This window comes from Pelobates fuscus, chromosome 4 (genome assembly GCF_036172605.1).
Source record: "Pelobates fuscus isolate aPelFus1 chromosome 4, aPelFus1.pri, whole genome shotgun sequence".
In the NCBI taxonomy this organism is placed as follows: domain Eukaryota; kingdom Metazoa; phylum Chordata; class Amphibia; order Anura; family Pelobatidae; genus Pelobates; species Pelobates fuscus.
In genome coordinates, this window is record NC_086320.1 from 207,140,989 (window position 1) to 207,153,684 (window position 12,696).

Consider the following 12,696-nt stretch of genomic DNA (forward strand, 5'->3'; position numbering starts at 1 on the left):
TAGCAAAAGAATATTTTTTTTTCCATCACTCATTTGAAAACTGTTCATCCATTGTCTGGTTCATTGGCAATTCAGAGTTACGGAATGCAAACGACCCACCAATTCTCCAGAATTTGGACAAAACACAATTGGTTTGAAAGCCAATGATGCACACTTAATTACCTTTGGTGAAGACTCAGTGAGCTTTGCATTTCTACGATCCCAACCAGCTCCATCAAGGAAAAGACCATAAACATACACTCCACCAATATCAGCTGGAGGAGGCCCATTAACATCTTCTTTCATCATTCTTGTGACATCATTATGTAAAATAACACTGTCTAGGGCCCACCCCTTAGAGAGATTCATCCGAGTTGTTTCCTGTCTCATGGCAGTCAAAAATCCCTGTACAAAATATAGATTATGTGTTTAGTAAAGGAAATTCTAATCGTATAAGTAAAATAGGGTATAATCTCTAGACATGTAATATATTATTCTAGTGCAAGAATAGAACATTTCCCATAATTAAAAGGAAAGAACGTTGCTGATAAAAAAGGAAAACTAAATAAGAAAATCAGAAAAAAGAGCAGAGCTATAGCACAGCTCATGGGCTGACTGTTGAGTTTCCAAATTTAATTTGCACAAGGCAACACATTCCTGCTGTTTACATTGATAATGCTGCCAGCCCTGGTTTTTCAGACTCCAGCATGTAACATGAGAGAGACAAATATTAATTCTCATCATTATTTAGAAAAAAAAAAAAACATGTAGCACCTCCTGAGCCCACCATCTTCTGTTTACAAATCTGTATTATATACACTATAAGGCATACAGCACCTCCCTCCGCCCTCCACCCCACCACTCCCAGCAGGTAAAGGGTTAAAACACCATTTAGTCACTTGCCCCATTCCAGGGCTGGTGTCACTTTCCACTGGGCCGGCACTTTGCCTCCTCTGACGTCATCTGATGGGGGGGGGGGGTATAAAGTGCATGCATGGCAAATGCATTAGGCCCTCCCCATAGGAAAGCATTTCTTCAATGCTTTCTTATGGAGATTTTACTGCCGTTGGTTGTCCTCATGCAGAGCGTGAGTACATCCAACATCAGTTAAGCGAACTAAAGTCAGTAAGCTAGCAGGAAATGCCTCTAATGGCTGTCTGATTGAGAGCCACTAAACGCAGTCTTATTACTGCAATGTAATTATTGCAGTTTCTGAGAAACTGCAATGATTTATAGTGCAGGACTACGTGGAACTGGGACAGGGGACAGTGCATCTAGACTACTTTAGTGAGATGAATCGGTCTGGGTAACTATAGTATCTCTTTAAGGGGTTTGGTGACCCAAAGTTCCCTAGTTAAATAACAATAGGAAATGTTCCTTTTCTCAGTCCTTCTGTCCTAAGAACATACTTCAAGGCCTCTATATAAGGGAATGCCCAGTTCAGTGCAGTGATATGTCCCTCATCCTGCTGACTATGGGTCCCAATGCCATTAGCTATCAACCCACCCAAAGCCCCCCATAAAACCTCAAACCTATGTACTCTACCTTTCACTTTAATAAATATTAGGAAAATATTTTTTATAACCTAATTAAAAAAAATGAAATAATACACCTTGGAAATAGTTAATGGTGCTGTAGTTTCTATTGTTTCCTAGGGAGCATTGCAGCAGAGATATGCCAGCTTGTAATTAGCACATTGGAGTAAATGTGTTATTGTGGTAAAAATGGCATTGCTCTCTATTTATTTATTTATTTATTTATTTGGTTCGCCATGTTCTTTTAACCACAAATAATGGCACCACGAGAAAAACATAGTCATTTAAGATAAATGTTATAGTAAAGTTGCACCAAATTTCCATGCTTTTATGAATAGTCCTAAAAGCTATTTTATTTAACTTGGTTCCTTTTTTTGGAACACCTCCTGTCTTCAGTATTAATAGCATTACCATCGCCTTCTTTTAAAGTGTGTGAGTCATAAAACATGTATCTTCTCTCTGCCAATGTCCCACCCTGAAATACTTACTACAGTCATTTACAACTGTTAGCTCATGATATGTGTCAAGTAAAGATATCTCTAGATAGCTCACTAAAATATAATCCTGGGCTGTCTTTTTCATTTATACTTATTTATTTTGTAGGTATATGAAGTAAATGATCATGATTGACTATTGTTGCATTCATTCCTGAGAGATACTGAGCAATCTAGATATAAAAATGGTCTACTCTCTGATTCACGTGGGACCCTGGATTTCGGAAATATAAGCATTACAGTTTTCTCACAAGCATGGGATTAAAGATGGCATTACACAATGGACTGCAATGAATTGCTTAGAGGTAATACTTATTTCTTCACATGGTTAAAGTTTAACAACCTTAAAATCTCAATGAAGTGCTGTACATGCAGTGACTCTGTCCTTTAACCCCTTAAGGACGGCGGGGGTTCTATGCCGTCCTTTTTGGGGCAGTACTAAACGCCGGCGGGTGGCATTGAAGGTTCCCCCGGGTCTGCCTGGGAGCTATGGCAGACCCCTCTGCCCGATCTGCCCCCCCACCCCCACCCCTGGCCATGTGATCGCGGGGTCCTTGCGATCACATGGCCGGTAAAGCCGGCTTATGCAGTGCCTGCAGGGGGCCTGCTCACAGGCTGTCCCCCTAAAGCCTGCAAAAAAGTATATAAAGTTAACAAAAGTTAATAAAAAGTTTAATAAAGTAAATATATATATATATATATATATATATATATGATCTAAGTACTTTTATATGCACAAAACACATACATAAACCATTAATAAAAGTGTATTTAATATTAATATATATATAAATAAATTAATATCAAAATACACGTAGAATGACGTTAATTATATATATATATAGTTTTATATATATATATATATTTATATATATATATATAAAATAAAAATAATCAATAAATACATTTTAAAAAATAAAAAAATAAAAAAAATGTCAAAAGAATTATATACCAGTTTTAATTTGTTCTAGCTATATATAAACAATAAAAAAAAAAAAAAATAAAAAAAAATATATATATATATATATTTAAATTCCACAAATATATTTATATAATATTTTTACATAATCAAGTCATTTTATTAATTACAATTTGAGGGACCTGCCCCGACAAACCAGGATGAAAGTCCACAGAATTTGGCTCGCAAGGACTATATTTAACGCTGCAACTTTCTAGGACACGATAAAACCTGTACATGAGGGGAACTGTTTTACTCGGGAGACTTCGCTGAATACAAATATTAGCGTTTAAAAACAGTAAAACATATCACAATGGTGATATCGTCAGTAAAATGCATTTATTTTTTACTTTTTACACACAAACGGTTATCCGCTAATTGTTGTGATACATTTTACTATTTTGAAACACTAATATTTGTGTTCGGCAAAATCTCCTGAGTATAACAGTACCCCCCATGTACAGGATGTATGATGTTTTCAGAAGTTACCGAGTTAAATATAAGGCTTGAGTTTCCTTTTTTTCACATTGAAATTTGCACGATTGGTTATGTTGCTTTTAAAGACGGTATGGTAGTCTAGGAATGAGAATTAGACCCATGATGGCATACCATTTGCAAAAGTAGACAACCCAAGGTATTGCAAATGGGCTATGTCCAGTCTTTTTTAGTAGCCACTTAGTCACAAACACTGGCCAAAAGTGGGGTTCAATTTAGTTTTTTTGCATTTTTTACACACAAACAAACAAAACATGACAAACAAATATGAACGATAACTTTGGCCAGTGTTTGTGACTAAGTGGCTACTAGAAAAGACTGGACATACCCCATTTGTAATGCCTCGGGTTGTCTGCTTTTGGTCTCAAAGGCAACATAACCAGTCCGGCAAATTTCAATGTGCATTAACTGAAAATGTAATGTGCCAAATTTGTCCCTGTAACTTTCCAAAAACTCATAAAACCTGTACATTGGGGGCACTGTGTACCTGTGAGATATCGCTGAATACAAATGTGTGTACTTTATTGCAGTAACAGCTAACAGTATTGTGACATTCACAGTAAAATTGCCATGCAGAACTACATTTTTTTTTATTCTTATTTTCTCACATTTTTATATTTCATTCATATTAAATTAGGCTTAATATATAAATAATTGATGTGACATGAAAGCCGTGTTTTTCCTGAACAAAATGATATATGATAAGTGTGGGTACACATAATATGAAAGAGGTGAATTACGGATGGACAGACATATAGCGCAAATTTAAGGTTTGGTTTACGTTTTGATCACAACTCGTACAATTGGCTCAGTCCTTAAGGGGTTAAGCCTGCAACGTAAAACATTGCAATTTTGGAGTCATTGTAATGTTTACATTGCACTGTTAAATCCACCTCTAGTGTCTATCATTATGACAGTCACTAGAGGCACATCCACAGCACTGACTGAGTAAAACCCAATCACGTGACGCAGATGCCTTCTAGGAAAGCATTGACTATTTTCCTATAGGGAAGTTTGAATCTGCACACAGTGCTTGCATGGCATCTGTGGAGGGGGCCGTGGCTCCTCTGTGACACCATGGGTGGTGGAGAGGTGAGCAGTGCTGAGGGAGTTTTGCACTAAATCTTTTTTTTTTACTTTTTAATGCATCCAGTGGGTAGGACATCAATACAAGCAGGATCAGTGACACTAGGATTAGGAATGCAGATTTGTATGCCTAATGCTATACTGTCTCTTAAAGCCTTTACACAAGCCGAGTTTTCATAATTTATTTTCTGCTTACTAAACCAGTGACCAATTCAATTATAAAAACACTGCCCACCCATTTATTTTGCTGCAAAAAACAGTTAACTGTCTGTGGATGACAACACTACTTAGGTGCATTAATAGCACTGGCGACATGGATAGGTGGCATTTAAATGAGTGTAGTATAATGTATGTGAAACATTAATAGCATGTGAAACATCTTACTTGTGGATTAAAAAATCCAGTCATCCAGAACTGATTGGGTCGGCCTTCAAATAACCAGCTTCGGAACTGTTGATTTCTTTCCAACAGCTCAGTAAACCAAAACCCTAAGGTGGCTGAGTCCCAGGAAATCTTATACCACAGTTTTGGAATCCTTGCATCGTACATGTTATCCAGAGCATCTCGCAAATCTTCAGACATAATTATGGTTCCTGAAAGAAGCAACATTTCCTATTATTTAATATTATTTTGTAGAAGACAAAATACACTTTTGGAAACTATCATGCTGTTGCATTTTAAAAAGAAAGAATAAAATAAAAAACATTTTTGAAATGATGTCGTCCTCTTGAGTTTTTGAGCAAAAGAGCAAATTTTGTACATAACAACATTCAACGTCCATGCCTAAAAGAGTGTTTATTTGAGACAGGTAAATGGAAGACAAGCAGCAGGTATATGCTGTGACCAAATTTTACCAGAAGCAAACCTATTAAAGTGACATTGTTTAGAGAATATAGGCTTGCAAATAGAATATATGGCTTGTGTGTAGAAGCACTGTGACAAAGGTCTGGAACCAAATAAGCAGCTTTTATGGCTGACTTTATTATCAACACTGATGTATTTTAATCACATGGGACACACTCTCAACCACTACTTTTGAAGTCATACACTTCTGGGAACTCATCTGTGTTGGGCTGTACCCATAGCTTACTGTGGATCAGATAACATGCGTGGGTGTTGCTATGTGTCCTGAGAACAGAACTGCTCTGATAAAAATATACAAGAGATTTACAGCTACATCAGCTGAAAACCCCCAGTGTGGTGTGTAAACATACAGCAGAACATCACAAAATGGCACACATGGTTGCAAAACAACTCGTCACTTAACGCAAACAGCAAAATGGGTGGCGACTTACACTGCCCTTAAAATAACATGCTTCAAGCACATAAATTACGTAATGGGTGGGAAGCATATACTTTTCTGGACTTAATGCACTCTTAATTATTCAGAAGTACTTTTTGGCACTGTCTTAGAGCATAGCAACTACACTATATATGGATATGAATTCAACAACCATGTCTCAGTGAGTGATGATACAACTGCTTTACAAGTCTTAACACAGGACTTCCAGAATGCAAACTGTATAGCAGGACTCTCAATCCACTACAACTCCCATCCTAATCCTTTAGCTGCCAGCAATGTAAAGTCAGTGCATGAGTGCATATTCGACATTGCAAACCTAGGGCAACGACCTAGGTATTTGTAAGCATATCACAACAAGTGAAAATGTGACAGATCCCTCACTGAATATACTGAAACATCTCTGTAGGAGTGTCAAGGGTTAGGAAAAGAAATGGGATAACTAGAAACACAAGTGGCCACATTGATGTTTATTTGCAACCAATCTGCTACTGTTTATTGCAAATAAACGGAAAAACAAGTAAAAACTCAGTTGAACCAGCTGATCAGCAGAGAGAAGCTGTCTGTGCACTGTACTATAATTGCCTTTATGTAGATGTGGTGTTAATTTTGAAATCGGTCTATAGATCTGCTTATGGTTAGGGTACCAGTCAGTTCCATATGAAAGCCAGTATCTCTCATGGAAAGAGCTGTGAGTGGCAGTTAACAACCAGGTCCACTGCTTATCTTCAAAATTAAAGAAGGCTATGATTTGAAGTGGAAAAATGTATCTTAACGACCACATTAGTAAAATGCTTACATCTATAAAATAATCAAATTATATAACTCTAAAGGAATCTGGTCTGGACTCCAAACATCCATAGAAAAAAAAGGAAATTGGGAGCACCGCTGCTGAGAAATGCATGTTCCGGGTGTTCCCCCAATTCTTTTTGGGTTGAGCCCACTGCCCTCCTGCTTCAGATGCCCCTTTGGAGGTGACCAAGGGAAAGTATAACTTTGAGGAGGTTTTGAATAGCAATGTAATTTTAATAATAATTTTTATTTGGCATAGAGCAGATATACGATATGAAGTATATACATCAAACCACTATCACTTTCTTTATTTAGTTTTGACACCGTATTTTTCAGAATTGTGTATTTTATATCACATTCATTTTACTGGAGTTCATTTAGAACAAGCACAAAATTTAAATTAATGTAGGACCCACTGATATTGTGGTACTATGAAGTAGTGGTGGTCTTAACACAATATGGCCCTATGGTAGAACTGAATCCCCATATGTGTTTGCTGAGATAGGGGATTTTAAGTAGCCTTATAGAATTTGAAACTGTATTTTTATGTGTGCGCTGTTCCTTAATCCGTAACTTGCCACCCAGACACTTAGAATTACATTTTACCCCCTTATTAAGTAGATCATTCTGAGCAGATCGTGTAGCACAAGAATGTCAAACTTGCGGGCCGCATGTGGCCCACAATGAATATATTTGCGGCCCGCAAGCAGAGAGCTTGCCATGATTACTAAGGCAGGGTAGGCACCTTACATTGCATTTGCCTACTCTGCTCAAAATGTACCCAGTACCGGCCGAAGGAGAGGTCCCTGGCGGCAGTGAGGGAGCTCAGTCTTCATGCTCCTCACTGTACCCTCGCGTGCACCGTCTGTAGTGATGTCAGGTGCCGGAATATGATGACATTAATAAACTGCACGCGTGAAGGAGCAGTGAGGAGCAGGAAGGGAGACCTCCCGAGAGGCCCCACACCAGCTCCCAAAGGTAGGGAGCAATAAATCAAATGATGTTAGTGTGTGTGACTGGGGATTCCAAAGCAGCCCTGGAAAAAAAAATTTATGCCAGCCCCATATGTCATTGCGCCATATATTGATGCATGTAATATGTAAGGCTATGTCTTGCCACCCTAGATGATTGATATATATATATGTATATATATATATATATATATATATATATATATATATATATATATATATATATATATATACATATATATATATATATTGCTTTTTCCAATATAAAATATTGGTCCTTTCAGAGTAAAATTTTTAATTATACAGTAAGCATACTCACATAGGCGTGCGCAGCCTATTGCATTAGGGTGTGCACCCTAAAGCACAAACACACGCCGCATGTATGTATATATATATATATATATATATACATACACACACATACATATACTGCTGTTTGTGTGTGCTGCTGGTGCGCTGTGTGTGTGTGGGTGTTCGTAGTGTGCTATGTGTGTGAGGGTGCTGTTTGTGTGCTGTGTGTGAGGGTGCTGGTAGTGTGCTGTGTGTGAGGGTGTTTGTGTATGTGTGTTTGGGGCCTGTTAGTGTGCTGTGTGTGTGAGGGTGCTGTTTGTGTGATATGTGTGTGTGAGGGTGCTGTTTGTGTCGTGTATTTGTGAGTGTGCTGTTTGTGTGAGGGAGCTGTGTGTGTTTGTGAGGGTGCTGTTAGTGTGCTGTGTGTGTGAGGGTGCTGTTTGTGTGCTGTGTATGTGAGGGTGCCGTGTGTGCGCGCTGTTTGTGTTAGGGTGCTGTATGTGTGTAGGTGCTGTGTGTGTGTGTGTGTGTGTGCTGTATGCTTGGAGGGATTGTGAAGGTGGGGGCAGATTAGTAAATAACCCCCTCCCTTCTTACCTTATGTAGGGAGGGGGGATTCTTGCTGTCCAAGGGAGAGTGAACTCTAGCCTGCGGGCCTAGAGTTCACTCTCGCAAGATCTGAGCATTGCCGCGGCAACGCTCAGATCTCGCGAGAGGAACCTGGCGGAGCTTCTGTCTAGAGCTCCCGGGTCCTCTCCTGCCTCCCTCCATGCTGCTGGTGAGGTAGATCTTTGATCTCCCCGCCGGCCCATGGAGGCTAAGAGCAGAGCCGGCACTTAGATAGCGCCAGCTCTGCATGAGCCGACAGGGGAGATCCGGAGATCTCCCCTGCCAGCAGGGGTCAAGTCCTGGGGAAAAAAGTGTGGGATCTCTCCCAAGATTCCCACCCCCCCCAAAAAATATACACTCGTGTGTGTGTGTGTGTATATATGTATATATATATATATATACACGCGTACACACACTCACACACACATACTCAGACACACACACATATATTCACAGACACAAAACATACATTCACAGACACACACACACTTACAGGCACACACACACACACACAGGCACACACACATACATTCACAGACACACACTCACTTACAGACACATACACTCACAGACACACACATACATTCACAGACACACGCACTTACAGACACAGACACACACACACATACATTCACAGACACACATACACACTTATAGGCACACACATACATTCACAGACACACACTCACTTACAGACACATACACTCACAGACACACATACACACACACTTACAGACACATACACTCACAGACACACACACAAACACTCACAGACACACACACATTCACATACACACTTACAGGCACACAGACACACACATACACACTTACAAACACATACACTCACAGACACACACACACACATACACACACACTTACAGACACTCACACATACATACATTCACAGACACACACACTCACACACATTGACAAATTATTATTTTTTTTTACAAAAATTGTCCACCCAGCCTCCCTACCTGGAGAGCTGGCGTGGACTTGTCCCTGGGGTCCAGTGGGTCGGGCGGCTCTCTCCATACAACAAGCGGCGAGGGAGCTGTGTGCTCTCTGCTCCCTCTCACCGCGCGGGCTGTCTGCTGTAGCTGGGAGCCGGAATATGACGGCATACTCACATGCAGACACAGACAATCTCACTGACAAAAGCTGATTGATACACAGCCTCATAGACAAACAATCTCACTGATATACATGATGTCATTGACATAAAAACACAAGCTCACTCAGTAGCAGGCACACACACACACACACACACACACAAGCAAGCCCACTCACTAGCAGGTGCGCACACACACAGCTTAATGTAGTGGTTCTGGTGTCTATAGCCTGTCCCTGCAGGCTTTTCAATGTAAACACTGACTTTTTAGAGAAAAGGCAGTGTTTACATTGCTTCCTAGTGACAGACACTCAGACGGTCACTAGAGGTACTTCCTGTGTCAGTGTAGATTGGGTGAGATCATCAAGCTTGATGATCTCAGCCATAGAGGCAGGACCAGTCAAGGGAAGACCAGCACGACATGGGAAAAAAAAGGTGAGTAAAAACACACATACACACACACACATACACATACCATGACAGACACACACCATGACACAGACAGACCGTGACACAGACAGAAACACACACACACATCGTGACACAGACAGAAACACACACACACCATGACAGACAGACACACCATGACACAGACAGACACACACACCATGACAGAGACACACACATACCATGACAGACACACATCTTAAAAAAGACACACACACACCATAAAACAGACAGACCGTGACACAAACACACACACACACTGTGACACAGACACACACACCATGACAGACAGAGACACACACACACCATGACACAGACAGACACACCATGACTCTCAGAGACACACACACAATGACACAGACAGACACACACCATGACAGACAGAGACACACACACACAATGACACAGACAGACAAACACCATGACACAGACAGACATACACACACACCATGACACAGTCAGACACACACACACACTGACACATAATTTCTACCTTTGTGCTGGCGGCCGCATGGGGAGCTCAGTCTGATGGTGGCCGCAGAAGGAGCTCTTTTGGCGGCCGCAGGGGTAGCTGGCTGTTCTGTCTCTGCTCCCCTGCTCCAGCGCGCAGCTTAATGAGACCGGGGCCGGAATATGACGTCATATTCCTGCCCCGGTCTCTTTCTAGCGCGCGAGGGCGGGGGAGCAGAGATAGAACAGCCAGCTACTCTTGCGGCCTCCAAAAGAGCTCCTTCTGCGGCCGCAGGTGAGCCAGCTGCCTGCCCGGCACCAGGTGCCGACGGCCCACTGGGAAATTTCCCGGTATCCCGGTGGGCCAGTCCGGCCCTGAGTGTGTGCAAGAATGTGGAAATATGTGTATGTGTGTCAGTTTGTGTGTGCCTGTCTGTCAGAGTGTGTGTGTCTGTTAGAGTGTGTGTGTGTGTGTTGTGTGTGTATCTGTCAGAGAGTGTGTGTGTGTGTTTCAGAGAGTGTGTGTCTGTCAGAGAGTGTGTGTGTGTCTGTCATAGAGTGAGTGTGTGTCTGTCAGAGAGTGTGTGTGTGTGTGTGTCTGTCAATGAGAGTGTCTGTTAGTGAGTGTGTGTCTGTCAGTGTGTGTTGGTCAGTGTTGTGGTGGCCTCGGCTGGACAGTGGAGGAACTGGAGGTGCTCGGAGGCAATGCCACGTCACATTCCGATGTGACGTCAACATTCTCCACCTTTACAGGTTTTCAAGAAATAGCGGGAGGATCTGCTTTGGCACAGGTTGTTGACGGCGCCGTTGGGGGTATACCAGAGGCTGGACTCCAGAGTCGCATACTATACTAGCAGCGGCAATGTGAGTGGAGTCTGCTTGTTGGCTAATATTGTTTGTTTTTTTTAAAACAAGGGCCTGGGTTTTGTAGAGAGGGGTGCTGGGATTTAGTATAGAGGGGGTGACTGGGATTTAGTATACGGGGACTGGGATTTAGTACAGAGGGCGTGACTGGGATTTAAATGAGGGGGATGCTGATTTTTGTTTATACTGTACTTGTCAAAACAAAGCTACGTTTCTATGAAAATTTAAAGGACCACTATAGTGCCAGGAAAACAAACTCGTTTTTCTGGCACTATAGGTTCATTAGGTCCACCCCACCCTCAGGGCCCCCCTCCCACTGGGCTGAAGGGGTTAAAACCCCTAAATGGCTCTATTACCTACAAATTATGATGACAATCCCATATATAGGGAATAAACCTTATAGAAAGATTCCTATTAATGAGTTAAAGAAGCTGGTCATTTTGAGGCTAAATTCAGTAATAAGCGTAATACAGAATTCAACCACAGCGAGGCAGATTGGCGGCAGGCACTTCATCTTATAGTGGTACTTGCTGCCATGACAGGGGGCATGGACCCACAATTAGCTTTACATGTAGCCACAGCCAGTGGCTGTTAGTGCTAGGGAGCTGGGAGGGAAATAGAGAGCAGAGTCAGACACATAACTCTGGCCCCAGGGGAAGTGGAGTTCTGACAATTCCAATCCCTGATGTAAACAGCTAATCAGAGCCCAGTAGGCAGGCTAGTAGGCTGGCGTGTCTACTAAGGACTATGTTTGTCCTCCCTATAAGCCCCCCATAATGAGCTCCATTAGAAATCAATTAAGGCAGCCAGTGACGATGAAGTAGGCAACTTCCCATAGAGTTTGATCAGATCTTTGGGACTAATATTTAAAGGTACTAATATTTAAAGGGACAGAACACATTAAAGTTGTAAGTTTATACAAAAAAAGTTAAAAACCCAACAGACAAACTGGTGGGGTGCTCTCCGAGCAGCCCTTATGGACAAGCTTCCACTGATATCTATACCACAAATATTGTGTTATTTACATACATCTGTATTACAACATTTGGAATAATATAAAAATTTAACACAAAATTACAATCAAAGTATTTATGAAAGTCAGTCTAGAATTTTTTCACAAACTAATCTTTAGAAATATTCAGACTGATGTGCCCAATTCTGGACTGTTTGTAATATGACCTCCATTTTGGGGTTAAATCATATTATTTCATAGGTGCTCCAGTTTGAGAGAAGCCAAGACCAGCTTGGATTTTTTGTTTGGTCCATATGAAATGGCTATTGTATTGCCCTTCTTTAATAGTAAATATTGAGCTG

At 41.1% G+C, this 12,696-nt stretch overlaps 1 protein-coding gene across 1 annotated transcript in view; it reads right to left on the bottom strand.

Annotated features, from left to right (window-relative positions):
* LOC134608770 (dynein axonemal heavy chain 5-like) overlaps positions 1–12,696 on the bottom strand; it is a 315,738-nt gene that overhangs the window by 9,843 nt on the left and 293,199 nt on the right. Inside the window, exons 75-76 of the mRNA XM_063451865.1 lie at positions 4,932–5,140; positions 163–384 (exon numbers count right to left, since the gene is read on the bottom strand). Of these exons, the coding sequence (XP_063307935.1) occupies positions 163–384; positions 4,932–5,140 (431 nt within the window). The remainder of the gene's footprint in view (positions 1–162; positions 385–4,931; positions 5,141–12,696) is intronic.